The sequence below is a fragment of the Nymphaea colorata genome, chromosome 11 (assembly GCF_008831285.2).
Source record: "Nymphaea colorata isolate Beijing-Zhang1983 chromosome 11, ASM883128v2, whole genome shotgun sequence".
In the NCBI taxonomy this organism is placed as follows: domain Eukaryota; kingdom Viridiplantae; phylum Streptophyta; class Magnoliopsida; order Nymphaeales; family Nymphaeaceae; genus Nymphaea; species Nymphaea colorata.
The window spans coordinates 14,665,418-14,683,434 of NC_045148.1; the positions used below are offsets into that span (position 1 = coordinate 14,665,418).

At 37.1% G+C, this 18,017-nt stretch overlaps 2 protein-coding genes across 6 annotated transcripts; one reads left to right on the forward strand and one right to left on the reverse strand.

Moving 5' to 3' along the window:
• Positions 1-430: 430 nt before the first annotated feature.
• Positions 431-12,595, reverse strand: LOC116264257 (ATP-dependent DNA helicase Q-like 3). The gene is made up of 20 exons (XM_031644382.2): positions 12,497-12,595; positions 11,167-11,336; positions 10,793-10,900; positions 10,665-10,672; positions 10,500-10,583; positions 10,011-10,151; positions 9,882-9,916; positions 9,143-9,226; positions 7,319-7,407; positions 7,053-7,205; positions 6,883-6,979; positions 5,966-5,969; positions 5,682-5,831; positions 5,516-5,605; positions 5,359-5,424; positions 5,133-5,266; positions 3,920-4,014; positions 2,989-3,113; positions 1,582-1,691; positions 431-1,466 (listed from the first exon to the last, which is right to left on the reverse strand). The coding sequence occupies exons 2-20, from the start codon at positions 11,315-11,317 to the stop codon at positions 746-748; spliced, it is 2,445 nt and encodes an 814-aa protein (XP_031500242.1). The 5' UTR covers positions 11,318-11,336; positions 12,497-12,595; the 3' UTR covers positions 431-745.
• A 342-nt stretch (positions 12,596-12,937) lies between these two features.
• LOC116264259 (uncharacterized) lies at positions 12,938-17,890 on the forward strand. 5 transcript variants are annotated; one of them, XM_050080641.1, is made up of 10 exons: positions 12,938-13,073; positions 13,935-14,026; positions 14,482-14,665; positions 15,230-15,450; positions 15,542-15,670; positions 15,772-15,920; positions 16,036-16,133; positions 16,293-16,384; positions 17,202-17,388; positions 17,543-17,890. In XM_050080641.1, the coding sequence occupies exons 1-9, from the start codon at positions 13,037-13,039 to the stop codon at positions 17,352-17,354; spliced, it is 1,155 nt and encodes a 384-aa protein (XP_049936598.1). In that variant the 5' UTR covers positions 12,938-13,036; the 3' UTR covers positions 17,355-17,388; positions 17,543-17,890. The 5 variants fall into 5 exon arrangements, 3 of the variants coding, with proteins under 3 accessions (XP_049936598.1, XP_031500248.1, XP_031500247.1); XM_031644388.2 differs by having other exon boundaries at positions 15,230-15,447; positions 17,252-17,388; positions 17,543-17,887; XM_031644387.2 differs by having other exon boundaries at positions 17,252-17,388; positions 17,543-17,886.
• The last annotated feature ends 127 nt before the right edge of the window (positions 17,891-18,017 follow it).

The window sequence follows — 18,017 nt, forward strand, 5'->3', positions numbered from 1 at the left end:
TGATTAATTAGAAAACATGTTTGATTTAGCTTTTCACATTTAACTTCGGACCAGAACGTGAATCCCATTGACAAGATTCAATTAGATGGGTTATGCCACACCTTAGGTCGAAATATGAATTGAAGCCCGTTGAAAATATGTCGAAAAATAAATGTGAAGGGAACTGCTTTACAATTTGCATCCATATGGAGTGGCATTAGCACTGAACAATACCTATAAGTGGGATGGTGTAGTCAACATCCGGCGGAAAGATTGTCCACTACTTCTCGTAACTCCACCGAGCGGTCTTGTCCCTCGAGACTTCAAAAGTGGAACTCGAGCATAATCTTTCCCTGGGCAATAAAAAGGAGATTGGCAGGTTAGAAACTGATACTATTTATTATTAGAAGTTGGAATTTCCTTCCAACTTTCAACGCTCTAATGCTGCAACTTGTATTGCGCAGACGAGTCGATCTTGATGCATGTTATTTCCTGGGCCTGGCTTGTAATACATTAGCATGAAAGAAGCAAGAGAGAAGTAGCACTTGACACCAACTTGGGAGATCCTTCAGTTGCAGTCGATTAAATCCCTAGACGGACGAATCAACCAACCTCATAGTACACTGTCTTCTTAGAACACTTGTTCACTATACACACGAGCATTGTGCAAGTGCCTACTACAGCATCAACAGAGAGGAGAAACAATCATGACAATCAAGTCAATCCTGGCAGATCGATAAAGAAAATTAAACTGATCCAGAAACTGTTAGTGCAGTTTGGCCCTCTTATCGGAACTGCTTCTTCCGGTGCTCTTTGACTCCTTAATGTTTCGAACTGTTGCGGGTGGCTTAAATGATGACATAGAAATCTTTGACTTATTAACCTTTTCTTTCTGACTAACAAACTCCGAGAAAGAAGGTATACAGGGAAGCAAAGCTCCAGCCTCTACAGATTTAGAAGCAGATGCCTCCGATAGAACCACACCTTTCCCTCTCTTCTCAACCATAGAACTGTTATCCTCAAGTTTGGCCGTCAACCGAGAAGAATCTGTCACCAAATGGCACTTTGTTGAAATAGGTAGTAAATTTGACTGACCATTCTTCCCCTTTCGACTGCCAAAATCCAAATGTGAAGGAACTATTTCTTGAGTTTTAAGTCCAGTCTCTTTCAACAATTCTATGGATTCTTCAGATGTATGTGTACCTTCCCAATATTTGGTTCCTACATCTAGTCTTGTAGCTTCATTGCTGCTGCCCATGGGAATGACGCATGATGCTGAAGCATTGTTTGATGAAGAAATTGTAGCCAGACTTTCATTCTCATAAATAGAACTGGATCTCAGACGAGCCTTTATCTCTGCAGAAGTTGTGGAGGAAAGCCACCTGACGGTGCTAGCAACTTGTGAATTGTAAAATGACTTGCCAGCTTTCCCATATTTCTTATAACATTCCTTTTCAAGAAAAACAGCCGCTGACTGCAGTTCAGTACTGTCAAGATATGTTAAGCAGTAAGTATTGTTCAATGTATTACATAGCACTATCAATGAAGCAAGAACAGAAAGTCAACTCATCAACAACAGTTAAAAAGAAACATGTGCCATACATGGGTTCACCAAGGCGTTCATAAGCCTGTTTTAAGGCATTCGATAACCTTTCCTTACTTGCATCCCTCAGCATCATGGAAATAGCTTTCTTGTCACTGACATGACAAGCCTGTCAATGGCAACACATAATAAAACAATCACATTTTGTTTTACGACTTTGAGAACATTAAAACTTTTCTAACAGTTTCAAGTTACACTACCATCTTTTCAATAAAACTGCAATCTCATGTCAGATTCAATATGATTAGTGGTTGTTCTCAATATACAAAATAAGTGAACAGGCAACAAAAAAGGATAAGAAATAAGATGTGTTTTTAAACTTGAAACTCAACAGTGCTACAGGTATGATACTGACATGTGGGCCTAGTATCCACCTACGTATACAAGTATGAAACCCTTTTACAGATTCTTTGACAAAAATAGGAAGTTATGCAGCTTTTGAAAGCCTCTGTTTATACATTGCCAAATTTTGACACGCTGAAAACCTGATAAAAATGCCAACCTCATTGCAACGTTTTCAAAATTATTATTTTTCACATTATATCATGATTATCATAATATTGGAATACCATTTGGATGTTTTATGACCTTAGTTCCATTCTTCACATTTTCGGTCTCATAAATTTAAAATCTTTAAAGGTGTACTTCTGGAGCTCTTCCCCTTGCTGAGAATTCAAACATGACATTTGTAATGTTTGTTCAAAATCATACAAGGATTTCTTCAAAATTGCAAGACACAATGAAACAACTCAATGAGTAAGGAAAAGGTCAAAATCAGAAATCTCTTCAGATGACCACTTAGCCACTATTCTAAAGTCAAATATTCAGCCTTCAGGATAATTTCCACGCATGTGTGGAGATATATGAGAAATTTGGGCATAAGGTCAAGTGATTTAGGATGCAGACATAATATCATGGTTAAACAAGAATAAAGTAGATTCTCCAGGAAATAATGCAAAGCAAATAATTGAGCTACTATGCTTCAGCATCTAGGGCTTGAGAAAAATGCAAAGAAAGAATAAGGGTATATGGCAACAAATGTCAGGTCAAACTTGACAATATGTCAACCCAGTAGACCAAAGGGATACTACTCCCAGTGCTGCATATTTGTAACATGTCAGATCTTATCACTAATGCAGAAGAGACTCGTGCAACTTCATAGTATTGCACTTCGTGTATTTTGGGTATTTGTGTACTTTGGATATTAGTGGACAACCCTGCCGGAAAACAATTATCTTTGTTTTGAAAAGAAATTGTATAAAGCTTAGTAAGTGACTGATCAAGTATGAAAATGCTCTTTGGTACATAGGGGGAATCAAACAGATAACCTGCACTTTGGGTAAGAACAGATAAAAGCAGCATCATCTAATTCAATGTGGGAGAAAAATCACAGTGCAGCGACGTACTTGCTTATTGAAAGTCTTATTATTTTGAGCCTCCTCTGCACGCAATAGGCAATCAACTTTCTCACTTAATCCCATTTTGGGAAACTGCTTTGGTGCAAGGTTGACATTAACTTTTGGTTCATCATCTGCCAAAAAACCAAGACGGACAACTAGTGCCTGAGAATCCGTAGCATTTATAAGAAACACAGTGTTCACGGAGAATTTCAGATGTAATATAGACTTCTCACTTAATCCCATTTTGGGAAATTGCTTTGGTGCAAAGTTGACATTAACTTTTGGTTCATCAACTGCCAAAAAACCAAGACGGACAACTAGTGCCTGAGAATCCGTAGCATTTATAAGAAACACAGTGTTCACGGAGAATTTCAGATGTAATATAGACAGATCCGATGGCTGTTATTCTTATCTGACATTAACACAATACAGTATAGACCCTCACATTTGTCACGTTATAGAAATATCATGTGAGGTGATATTGAAAGACATCTCCAGGAAATTTTAACATGAAAATGCTATATTATCATGACTTGCATGTGAAATGAATGAATACAGAAACATTTGAAAGACTTGTAACCATGCCATTTTAAATGTCATATTCGAGTATTTTTCGTAAACTGTTTACTGCTTCAAAACTGGCAGTGTCTTAGTAAGAGTGTAAGGCTAACAAAATCAACAAAAATCTATGGACACTTCTGTGAGGACGACTTTGACTATCCGCCTACAAAGCATATGTGGAAATGCTGATCATAGGCTCTCACACACAACAGATTAAGAAACCTCATCAGAAAGATGGAGATTTCTCATGTAGTTAGCATGTATGTATGCATACATGTCCTTGTTTGTGTAAAAGAGAGAGAGAGAGAGAGAGAGAAACAGATGTTGAAATTATAAAATTAGCTGGAAATGCTTGTAACTGACAAAAAAAACGTACCATCAGAATGTGAGATGTCTTCACCATCTGAACCATTTGCTTCATCATCTCGATTCCAGAATTCAGTTTTTAAATCACCACTGGCTAACAGTGAGCTGGATCATGCAGAATGGCTTTTCTTAGGACTAAATTTAAGTTAGAAGCAGTAGCATTGATAGTCAGTCAGCTGAAGTGTCTACTAGTTTAAGCAATAAGCACTAACCCAAAAAAAAAAAAGCAAAAGGGACAATCTAAGATTAAGATTAACAGTATTATTAACACGAGGCATCTAACATGCACTGAAGAAAACTTCACTAAAAAATCTAATGCCAGACATAGAATTTGCATTTCCTAACACATCCTTCATCCTATATATATATATATATATATATATATATATATATATAACCAACAGTAGTGACATCTCACCTTTCGGAAGTCCCAAACTACAGTTGGGAACATTATAGTATATAGACACCAATATCATTCTTAATAATTTCCTCGCGACCTTTGCTTGAGATATCTTTCCAAGTTGTGGCTTTTCTAAGGAACATATTGGGATAATCTCAAAAATTTCAAAAAGCTAAATAGAAATAAGCAACAAATAGCATTATCCTTTTTTCTTTTTCCCCTTTGTTTTGCAAAGCCATGACAAAACAAGTAAGCTTTTGTCCAAAAATATAAAAGAAATAAAAAGGAAAAAATAAATGTTTAAATATAAGAAAATAGTGACTTTTCTGAAACTCTTGATAGTATTAGTATTATTGGGAATACGTCAGGATAATATCTCGACATATTTTGGCAATATTTCAAAATATCAGAACATTTTTGCCAATATTATTGGTTGGCTGATCTTTCATGATATTGGACATATTTGGACTATGGAAAAAACCAGGTCTAGATTTCACTTAATGTCTTGACAAGTTCTGTCATGTGATTTGAAGTTTCAAAAAACCAAAATGCTTGATACTACATGCCGCACCCAGACAAGATGACAAGAGAAGGATACCAACTAAAAGAAATGCTAAGCCAATAAAAGATGTACAACCACTTTAGAAAATTACCAAGGAGAGTGAAGGGAAGGCGAATATATGTTTTCAAACAGAGGAATGAGGATGAATGGATATGAAACAACAACTATCTATTGATGCATATGATTATGGAGTACCAATAATTTGCACAAATTAAACTCTGATCTGAACCAAGAAGAGGAAAATAGTGAGTCAATCATTACCTTTTCATAAAGACTGGCTGCAATCCATTCTTGTGAAGCCTGCCACGAGCTTGAGCAAATTCCTCCAATTTTGCAGTTAACATGTTTGGATGCTTACATGCATCACAAGTTTTACCACAGAGTGATGTAGGCACCTACACAGGACAAACTTGATGTTACACCCTCGTGCAGAACAAAGAAGAGTATAAAAAGTAAAAGTACAACCTAATCAGCCAATTAACAATACCTTCTCCCCAAAAGTTTCCAGAATTTTTTTTCTACGGCACCCATCACTTTCACAGTACTTAACCATCTATTAGAATGCAAACCAACAAATGGTTCAATGAATAAAAAGGATCTCAGATTCCCAGCTAACCATATAATGATATAAACAAAAAAAGGACCTGATCAAAATCTTGAAGAGCTTTTTCTGCCTGTCCACCCTGAGAGTCCAACTTATTTTGCTTTGTGCTTGTGTTTTTAAGGATGAACTCCTGCATATTTTATTTTTTAGTTTCCAGAAGGAAAACAATATCTTGACCATTAACTTCACATCAGCAAGAGAGTAACCATTCTTCGTTTGTCATCCAACCCATAGTACAACAAACTTCTTGCAGGAAGCTGATCTCGCCCTGCTCTTCCAGACTCTTGATAGAAGGCCTCCATTGATTTTGGAATATTGAAGTGACAGACAAACCGAACATCTTTCTTGTCAATACCCTGCCATTTTGCAGTGATGATCTATTTAAATTGCTTCGAGGACTGGGATTTAACAAAAAAAAAAACTTATATTCTACATTTGGTACATAAAAGGTTATCCATCTCTAGCAGTCAAAAAAGAAGCAATAGCATACCATTCTGGAGTATCAGCAAATCAAAGTGCAGTGTCCACCAGTCCCAACAAAAAGTTCAAATAACGGCAATAAGCAACCCATGTAAAGAAAAGAAAACCTAAGTCAGTCATTCTTATATGCAGGAAAAACACTCTTGAGAACAGTCAACAGATGATAGACAATGCAATTGTAGTACAACATGGTTCATCCACAACATTCATAAGTTCAAAAAAAAAATTGAATTTTTAATCCGAGAGTACATTTGCTTTCTTGCTCTATCATCACTTTGGACCAGGACCACGTGCAACAAGAAGATAGAGTGACACACATCGATTGGGGACCAGTTGAAGCAAGTCAAAACTTGTACTGCCAAACACACATTAATACCATGTACATATCAAACATTCAGACTCCCTCACATCTGCCAAAGTCAAGTCTAATATGTGCTGCATTTCCTTGACAAGAAAATCCTTAATCCATTTGATCCACTGTCAATTTGAAAGTGGTGGCATATGACTACTCTACTTGCATGAAATTGTTGGTTCCAGGCAGCTCAAATTCACTTGATGCTACAAGATCAACTTTGTACTTTTTTCTTCACTTAAAATGGGGAACATCGTTATAATTTTTGGTATAAAAATTTATTTTTGTCCACTTAATTCTATATGCTATGAATAGTATTTGTTGTATATACATGGCACAGTTCTTGACAAAAGACATGCCTGAATTCAATTACATGAGCCTTTACCACTTACTGACATGATTCTATAAAGATAAATGATAGCTACACATAACAGGATAAATAGGTAATCTGGGGTGGTCATTCTTACATTTCTTCACATACAAAACTAATGACGGTCAAACAAAGGTAATTAACCCTTAGAAAAATGAGAAGAAGGCCCATAAACAAAAAGAAATCATCTAACAGTTACAGTTACCCAAAAGCCACAGTTGCAATAACAATTTGTATTCTCGAAGACACCCAATCCTCTAGGACACGGGTGCGGACCTTATCACTTAATCCTGCATGGTAAGCTGGCAAACAAGACAAAGGTGATTACTTTATGCTGCACGAAGACCAAAAATAAGATATACATGTGATACTTACCACCACAATGAAAGCCATCCTTCGAAAGATAAGCAGATAAGGCATTACAGGTACTGCGCTCAAGACAATATATTATTGAGCAAACAGCCCCACTACTTTTTAAAAGATTTGACAAGTCAAGATAAACATCATCCACAAGGTCTTTATAGCGAACTGCACCCATTGAAAAACATTGACGAAGATCATGAAAGCCCAATAGTCAAACATAGAATAAAACCACAAACTGCAAAGGAAAATGAATAATCTAAGGACCAGCAGTGCATTACCTTCATAAAATATATTAGCACGGTTAAATGATGATTGGAGAATTAAAGGATCATTCAAGCACAGTGATTCTATGACATCCTTCTGAACTCTGCAGCATAAAAATTGCTCAGGAAGATCCAGTATGCTATGATCACCACAAAGGGCAAAAGTTTATACAGGGAAAACTTACTCATAATCCAGAACAAGATCCAAAGGATCCTAAACAGAAAAAAGAAGAAAACATAAAAATTGTTTTTTATGCAATTAATTAGTGTCCTTGTTGTTTACAGTAGTCTCAAAAAGAATAGGCAATAAAGTTTGATATTTCATGGCAATTGAAAAAACGGCAGCTTTTATTACACAAGCCTGGATCATAGTTGACAAGACAGAAAATTTTGTTATTTTATAGGAATTTGAAAAACTGTACCAAATTATTGGTCATAACAGCTTTTACAAAACAAGACCTTTTTTGCCATTAAGCAGGTAATACCGTTTCTCCACAACTGTTCTTTTATATAGGATGCAACTGAGGGATAAAAACATGCTACGAGAAGCACAACTGCATACACCACAGAATGTGAGGCAAGCTCCAATGATAAAACATGGCTCACATGTGAGGAACATGCATTTTTTTTTTTTGTTGCTCATAAAGGCGATCAGAGCCCTCTATAGCATCAAATTTTAATTGCTTCAACCCAAGAAGGATTTAAAACAAAAGGGGCAGCCATAACAAACTATAGCTGCCCCATTCATTTCGTGATTTGGCTGCATTTGCACCCACGACTCCAAGAAGACTTCTCCCACCACCTCCTGTCGGCAGCAGTAATCTGTCTAGGTTTTGGCAGGATTCCAATAAACTTTGCCCATTTATTTCAAGGTTTGGTTTACGACTCTTTTACTCAATCAAATAAGAATTATATGCCCTTAAAACATGTCATGATTTTGGTCTTTGAGTATTAAAATTTGCCAACTAGTGGAAAGTCATGTGATGGTGCCTCATTTTTGACATAAGGAAGTCTATGGCAATTGTATGGACAAATTGTCAGATGTGTCGCTTAATCAAATATGAATTATCTGCCCCTAAAACATGTCCTGATTCTGGTCTTTGAGTGTTAAAATCTGCTAAAGTAGTGGAAACTGGAGAGTCGTGATGGTGCTGCATTTTCAAGATAAGAAAGTAAATGGCAGTTGTATGGATAAAGTGTAAGATGTGTCTATAATTTATTTTTTCTTTATGACTACCAAAAATATATATATGCTACTCTTCTCAAGGGCCCTTCCCTTTGCACTTCTGAAGAACTAATATTTTAGCATCTGAGTCAACACCATGATCACATATTACTTGCATGATGTGCTGACTTAAGCAGTGAAAGTATACATCGTTCTAACAATGTTAAAAAAGATAAAGGTGGCAAGTTTTGTGGTTTGTTCACCTACAACAGAACCCAAAAAATGGTCAGCATTTTGTGGCACGCAGCCAGTTGAAAATAAAAAATATTATGGATTTTATTTAGAAGGTGTACAATGGAGAAAGAAAGCTCAAAAGTTGAGCCAGAAAGCCCTCAAGAAGATATGCTCAAATTCATAACTGGGCACAACATATCTAGTTACCTTTATTACATCCATGCGGCAATTACTTTCACTAGAAAAAATTGTACTTATCATATTTTACTTTCTGTAGATTCTAAGTGTGGGCCTATCCTGCAAAGGGAAGTAACCCTATGCACTCCCTGAAGCTTCTCAGTGACATTTCTTACATAAACACCTTTTCTATTCCAAAGTAATCGTTCAATATAAGCAATTAAAATCATATGCACCACTTCTACATGGACCCAGTTACTTACTGCGGAGCAGCTGTTGCTGTCAATGCCAATATAGGAACACCTGGTAGATGCTTTCTCAACGATGAGAGTTTTCGATATGAGGGCCTGATGAAAAAGCATACCAGTCTGGAATTTAGTATGAATAGAAAGATGCACGTAGTCATGCACAAATGACGCCTGTAAGGCATTGCAAGAGGAAAGGAGGCAAGCATTTTCATTCTCTTTCATCAATGACATGACATGTCAATCAATAAATATTAATCAGCACACACATACATAAAAGCACACACACACACACATATCAGAACCTATACATGTGTGTGCGACACACATAGAATCATAGATACATCATAGCCAAAAAGCTTTATCGAGTTTTAAACAGCAAGGTTTTTCTCGGACATAATACCGCCAGCTTGAAGAAAACAAGAAAAAAGGGAAAATACGTAAATTTTTTAAAAATTAAAAAAAAAAAAACTAAAAATGAGGGAAAAATAAAATAAGTGAGAAACTAATAAACACAAACATCAAAAAATAAGAAGATATGCAACAAATAAAAACTAGAAAATGAAAAAAAACTGTTTGGCATGAAAAAAAGAAAAAAAACGAAAAAAAACATGTTTTTTGTTTTTAACGTTTTTTCATAAAAAAAGTGTTCTTTAAAGTTTTAAATGGCAATTTTATTTATTGCATTTTTTCACGTTGTTGTAACTATGAGATACATATATACATATGAAAACATGCATCCACACACGCCACAAACCTAAAGTCATGTCCCCACGATGAAATACAGTGTGCCTGCAGTAACAAGAGCAACCATGGGCAGCTTCAGAAAAGTATACAACTAGTTGAGAAATCAATTTCTTCGGAGTAAAAGATAAAGAAGATTGACCTCATCTATGGCAATTAGCTTCAGCAGGCCTCGGGAGTGAAGTTTTCGCAATTTTGACATAAACCCAGTAGTTGCTACCAATTCTGGTGTCACATACAACAACCGCAGAGATGGATTTCCAGAATCAAGATCCTCGTGTATCTGTGAATAGAAGAAAGTTCAATAAACAGGAGAACTACATAAAGATGCATATTGGAGAAAAGGGAAAGTGATATATAATATACTGAGTAATTAAACAGGAACATCATTGCTCATAGACGAAATGATGTTAGAAGGTTCCTTCCCCTCGAAGAGTCGTTATTATGATTTACAATTTACCTTATACAAAAAGGAGTTACTTCTCCAATCTTGTTTTCATATTATCCAATGAGTTTTCGTATCAATGTTCTATTTAACCATTTAAATCATTTTTCATTAGCTTACACTAGCACCTCAATGGTTATAGCGAGAGATAATACATAGAAATATAACAAGAAATACAATGCACACCTTTTCTCTTAATTGTGGCTTCTGAGTTGATGACAGAAATTCCGCGGAAATTCCTTTCCCCTTTAGCACCCCTACTTGGTTTTCCTATTCAAAAGTAAACTACTGAAAGCTTATAACAGGATCAAAAGAAACCAATTCACACAAGTAGAAAAAAACACCACTTACCATCAACGCTTCAAGAGATGTCCCAAAGAATAAAACCAGTAGTTAGAAACTTTTATCGAAGGACGGCCTTATGGAAATGCTTTACAACCTTTCAGTGACAAAAGAAACAGTAACAGAGCAATATGCACCTATAAGAGGACATACAACCAACACAATGCATTTGTCCGCTAGTGCAGGAATCTGATAACACAGTGATTTTCCTCCACCAGTCGGCATGAGGCAGAAACAATCTTTCCCTGAAATGAGAGAAAAGGTGTAGTATGAGTTTATGAATTGACATTTCAAGAACTAGTTACTTCAATGAATGCAAACCTACTCCTCATATAATTTTATGCAATAGATATAGATAATATACACCAGCTGAACTACGAGACTATGAGAATGTGGAACAGAAAAGTTCATTGAAAGTGACCAAAAGATTTAATGCAAATGAACTGATGAAACCTCCAAATTTGTCACGTCATCTAAGGCTGACCAGCCAGAGAAACTAATAAAAACAAACCTGATAAAATAGCTTGTATGGCTTCTAATTGCTTTCCTCTGAAGTCCGAATAACCAAAATGTTTTTGCAAAATCTTTTTCAGGTGTTCCTTTCCATAGATCTTCTTGTCCAAATCATTTGGACTTTCCACATGCAGAAGCGACTTCATCATCAATGCTCCCACAGACAACCTAGGAAGAAAAAACAATTAAGTTTCAAAGTTCAACCATTTCTTCTAACAGTAACATGCTAGTGAAGTGTCAACTGAGAAGCCCCACCAAAAATTTTAAGATGCGTTTAGCTTAGCTTTTTGTTTTTCACTATCACTATCTAAGTTTTAATATGTTTCTGAAATTTCAGATCTCTCCAGGAAGGGTCATGAGATTTTGAAGAATAGCACAGGAACAACATCCTTATCGCTTTTTCGTAATCTTTACAATAAAAGAAATGCATTCATTATTCACCTATCATGAATTGCCTACTGAATAACAGCCAAAGTTTAAGAGAAGTTTTAAATAGAATCAAATACTTGATATCCCGAACAAAGAACTCAATTATTAACATTGAAAATTTCCAATCCGCAGCTCTGGTCATCAAAAAAGGGACAACCAGAGATACCGTATCTGCTTACTTATGAATTGGCCCCAGATCCTCCAATCGAATTAGGTTCTCAACCGTGCTATTAATGCCACAAATTACGAATTTTCAGCGTTCTATAAACATGAAACGAACTCGTCGATTCTATAGCTTTACGGATTACGAAAATCAACTAAATTCCAGATGGCTCGAAAAACATGAGCAAAACAGATTCGTCTTCTTTTACGTGACCATGAACTATAACCATTGCTCCTCTGTCTAAAAAATTAACTTCCGAAAGACCGCTCCATGAACCCAATGACCTCTATCATCCATTTCATAAGGGAGCTGCAGCTGGTGTATGAGAGAGAGGAGGGAATAGAATTGTACACTTGCGCAAAGATTCTCCTCAAGAAACATCGCTACCCAATTTGGAAAAAATAGAAAATGCAGAAACATAGTAAACCATAGCATAATAATAGTGCATTAGAATGCCCTAGAGGAAAAAAGTGGCAGCGACATCAACGAGGACGTCAAAATTTCTTCGTAATTCACCGTTTAAAGCAAGAATCACCACAATGTATATTTCTTGACAGACAGAAAAAACGAATGAAAAGAGGACATCCGTTCCATATCAGCAACAAAAATGCCCCTCAGTAAAACATGGCCCGTCTACCGTTAGAAACTAGAAAGAAAATGATACGTCAAAGACAGGACAGATCATTAGAGAGAGAGAGAGAGACAGAGAGAGAGGGAGGGAGGGTGGTTTCCCCACCGGAGATGGGAATGATGAAGCCGTGGAAGGGAGAGAAAGAAAATCGGGGGGCTCGAGGGAAGAAAAAGAAAACCGATGAGGAGGCGCCCTGCGGCTGGTGCGAACGGATCGGGCGCCAATAAAATTTAACGTGTTCCAAATCCGAGTACATGATACCGGTCCACTTAATCCGTCTTTGGATTGAAAACCAAATCCAACTTCGTAGATCCAGAATCGAGATGTACAAGCTGGGCGAACAACGAAAAACTTTTTGTTACGGAGACATTACCTGTCCTTGTGTTTCAAAGTTTCATGCCCTGCGTTCTTAACGTTCTATAAGACATCAAACAAGCTCCTAAATCAAGTTCATATGAGTGTCCAGTTTATCAAAAAACTTTGGATCCAAGGACGGAACCGCATCTTATTTACGGATCGAGGGCAATCGATTTCTTACGCGACCCGCTTGTTTTCCCGCCATAACGCCGACAGCACTCTCTCCCCCGCCAAACGAAGGGAAACCAAGGGAGAAGGCCGAAAAGAGGGAAGAGAAAGAAAAGCAAAATGTGGCCTCCCAACGATTCTTCTCGCAATATCTCAGGTTTACGTTATCCCCCATTTTCATTTTTGTACCCTTTTGTTTCATTTTCTTGTTGTACTCTCTTACACGGTATAGAACATGGCATTATGGATCCGCGAACGTTTCACTGTACTGATTTTGCTGGGTCGTCAACAGTTTGGAACGTTTCTTACTTTTGGTGGATCGACTTTGGTTCTTTGTGTATGTTGAGTACCAATTGGTTTTCCACCATTCTGCATTCCTCTATGTTCATCCTTCTGTGGAGTCTGGGCAACCGTTAGTTGGGCTGCCAATTGTGTCCAACTAATTGGACGGAAGTCAAGGGACTGGCCTTTCACGCTGTTCTTATGATATTTTTTTGTTATACTGTTTATACATCATAGAATTGTTCAGTACCCGGGGTGCAAAATTTTCAACTATTACCTCGCCTACTTGATATTGTATACAGGTCATCGAATAGTTTAGGACCCAGAGGAAAAAACTTCGCTAGTGGAGGTTTTATAGTTACCCAATAAACTGACCTGCATAACATTCAAAGGAAATCTTTCCTCTTGTTTGTTCCATATGTGGTAGACTACTATTTTGTACAGTCATCTTACTTTACATTTGTCTAGTAAGTACAACTGTAGAATATACGATACAGCAACTTGATTTTATGTGGTGTTATCTAAGTTCAACCTTACTTTTTTACTAGTGGTACATTTCTGGTCTTGGATGTTTTACAGTTCGTGGAACTGATATTGATCAGTGGATCTGAAGTTAACTTAAGACTTCTGAGATTTTATGTTGTGTTAGCTGGACTTTGAAGATATGCTCTAACTTGAACTTTGTATGACTGTTTGAAGTACTAATTCTAGTTGTTATTCTCAATCATGGTTGCAGATGATGATGGGGATGATATTGATGAATGTGTCAATGTCATGCATCGTGATTCTCTGGATAATTTTGCGTTTCTCTATCCAAACAAGGAAAAGGTACAATCCAGTGTTTAGGAACTCTATATTCTTCTGGTTTTTCATTTCAGCACATGCTGGTTAGAACTTAGAAGTCATGAAATATTGGTCACATGTGATGCTATGTGAATGTCATCAGAAAGGGGGGTCGCAGACATCTTGGGTGGTATGTCTGTCCATGTGTTTGCTTGTGTGACTATTGTTTAAGATACCATAGTTTGCTTGTAAGTACACATTAGAACTTAAACACCGCCTTCTTATCAACATGCTGGGAGACTAGTTTCAAATATTCATCTTAGGGAAAGTCCTCTGAACCAATTTTTTTGTCCTACCAAATCAAACATCGAAGTACCTGTGCTTTCATCCTATCATGCTAAATATTAAAGGACTGGACATTTTTAGTAATATTTATATGTAATAGTTCCTTTGTGCTGCTCCCAAATTACGCTGACCCAATGTCTGCTTCATTGGAAAAGGAGTGCAACCACCTTTCTCTTGTTCATACCAATAATGGGGCTTCAAGCAGCCAAAGTTGTGATGAAGATGAATGCAGCACATGGGCTAAAATTTTTGAAGAAGCTGAGGAGCTTCTCTTACATGAAAATGCTAGCCGTTCCTCCTCCCACACTCGAAGTTTGGCCACAGATAAGTTTCAGAAAGGTAACATCTCATGACTTTCCTGGTCCAACTAGCATCCTCAGTCCTAGATCATTCTATAGGTTTCTGCTAGTTTCTCCTTTATTTTTGTGCCCTCTGTGAGATGACCGCCAGTCACTCCTAGAGGTTACTGAGCAATATAATTACTGGAATTATCTACTTTTCTTGTGCATGCCTTCTTTTTACAAGTGAAGATTTTTCCAGTCATCTACATCTTCTTTTTCCATTTCTATTGTACACTTGTTATTTTTTTACTTTTTGTTGTTGATGGAACATCATAAATGTGGGTGTTTCCAACTCCATCATGTTGGCTTGTGAGTGTGAGTCAGACTAGGCAATCTTTCATTGATTCCCTCAAAATATTAATGTGTTCACCATGAGTAGATATTTGTTTCTTTCATAGTTAGCTTTCATTTTGAAGCAAAGCGCAACGTTTTTGTTCTTTATGAGAGAATGAATTTGATTCTAGGACTGATATACTAAAGAGAATAAAGTACTAATATAAGAGATATTATGGAACTTGAAAGAATAAGATATGATTAATCTTTTGTTCCCTTTCCATTTCAGGTAGCAAAAGAAAATCCAAGCTTAGGTTTTCTTTCCATCAGTCTTCATGTAAAGAAGCCAATAGCCCACGACATAGGAAATGTGGAAATGCTATGTCTTCTGGGGTTTCTGAATTTCACGGTGGACTTGAAGGTCTTGGACAAAACAGCGGTCCTCATTCTATGGCTGAGCTTCTGGAAGGCCTTGGGGGACAAAATGATTCACTTCAACCTTCTGATGTTGTCTGGAGCTACTTGTCATTTGAAATTTGTAGCACCTATCTATTCCTTCCTATGTATCAAATGTTTAAATTTTATCTTTTGATTGCTACAGCCTTCTGCACTAACAGGAAGGAGGTCACACTTGTTGAGGAAGGGGACTTCAGCTTCCTCAGTTTATGGATTAAAACAAAATGGATATGTGCCAGAACTCCTAGATGATGGAATTTCTAGTGAGGAAGACGTAAGCTCTATATGATTCATCAGTTGCCATTTCATTATATTTTTGTAGTTCAGGCTGCACTAGTGCGTCTTATTGACATTAATGGACATGCCCTGATATAGGGCGCTCAACCTGGCAGTCAGTGTGAGCCAACTTCTTTCTTTGCCATTGCACCAATAAAGGAAAAGACAATGGCTGATCATTTTATGGAAGTATTTGATGTCAATGCCATGAACACTGACAGTGAAATCCCGATCAACAAACAGAAGGGGTGCATTTCTATACTTTGTTAACTGTACTTTGAAACTGAAATTTGCCTCTTCTAGTTGTGAAGTCTACGATAAAGGCTTAATGTCTAATGTAAAACTGTTTACCATAATTACTAGGTTTGGGTATTTTGGGAAGCTACAACAAATCATGCATGGTGAAAAAGAAAAACACACCAATTTTTTGAAGGAGGTTCAAAAAGGAGCAATAGATCAAGGTATTAGTTCACAAGTCGGTTGCCCAGTTTCCTTCCTTTCCTCAGAGCATGATGTTGAAAATTGTAATCAATTTGAGAATGCATCTAACCATTTGTTTGTCTTTAGGGAGAAAAAATCTGGTGGTCTGCTAATCTACAGCCTGTCATTGTTCTCTGCAGTTGATACAAGGTTCTTTGATGTAGAGATAGTTTCAAGATGCTTGGAAGCCAAACTAACAGTTTGTTGCTGTTTGCTGGCCAAAAAAACCAAGGTTTGTTCTTATTCTTATTTTAAATTCTTAAAGCACATTGTTTCATTTGTATGTCTTCTTTTCCCTTTGGAAACTGGGATGACCTAGTAGGCCTGGGCAATGGGCCGGCCTGGCCCAATAAGGAGTTGGGCTCAGGCCAGGCTGCAGCCTATGACTGTGGCTGGGCCAAGCCTGGTCCGGCTCAATTAACATTAAAAATATATATTTAAATATAAAATAATATATAAATATAATTCATTGTAATAAAATATATATAATTATATATCACAAATAATAAAATAATATGTAAATATGAATTATCGGGCCCATCGGGCTGGCCCGGTCCCACCCCAATGCCCAATTTTTTAGCCCAAGCCCTAGTCGGGTTGCATACCAGGTACCCGTTGGGTACCCTGCCCAGTGCCCAGGCTTACTTTTGTGGACCAATGAAGCATGTAGGTTTTCCCTTAATGACAAATAAAAAGAAGCTTTAAGCTGAATTTGGATCTCTTCTTTTACATAACTCACGTCTTTCTTTGTTTTGACCCTCACGCACAAGTGCACAGTGTTTTAAATTTTTAATTGTATGTAACATGCATATTTCATGTTGTAGTTGTCATATCTATGTGTATATAGATGTATATAGTCAATGCACAACAAATGGATGCATCTTGCCTGAACTTGGCCTAAACAAATTTTTTCATCCAATTGATCCACGGTAGCGACAGATTTCATTTCCTCTATTTGAACTTGTCTATGCTTACAAAAACCACCCCATCTTTGGTTCCTTTTATGCTATCTAGAAAAGATCTCTTATTTGCTTACCACATTGCACTAGACATGCAAAATACTGAAACGCTTTTGGCTGGGCCATACAAATCGATGCAGCGCTCAGAGCACATTCAGAGTTTGCATGATACTGTTGTGGATGGAAAAATGGAAAGTCGAACGGTCGTTTTCAACTCAACGATGTGTAACACTGTTGATCTAGAGATTGGAAAGCTGATTCGTGTTTATGCCCCATGGTATCGTTGCTTCCCACTCATTGCTGGCATTAATATACGATCTATTTGTTTCTACCGCTTGACATACTACATATTTAGTAGTCTTTTCAGGGTAGAATTATCTTAAGCTATTAGAGAAAACAACTTATCGAGAGATTATTCTTCTGGTAAACAGGGAGGAGGTGCGCCTGGCGGATGGCAGGATAGTTTTTCTCTCAACGTACTTTTCAGAAATTTTGACATAAGTAGCAGGAACACTCGCAGCAAATGGCGATTTTTCCAACATCGCACACCCTTGATTCCATTTTTGTGTGAATTCCCCGTTGGTCTTAATGTCCTTTTTGTGGTGGACCGAAAGGCTGGCGTAAACTGCGAATTAAGCTCACTTTGTACTGGCAAATTGCCAAGTATGACTTTTTTTGAATAGTGGCAAAGCATCCTTCAAAGAATACATAAATCATTTGATAAGCATGTCAAAACTCTGCAGGAAAAAGGTAATATGCAGTTAAGTGCCAGCGAACTGCTTTCCCCTTTATTTCACGCACATGAATTCTTAGTCTCAACGCATCAATCTGCCTAGTCTCTCTGTGTACCTTAGTCATATGTTTCCAACATTAACACAATCTTCTTTTCGATGGACACCATTAGCT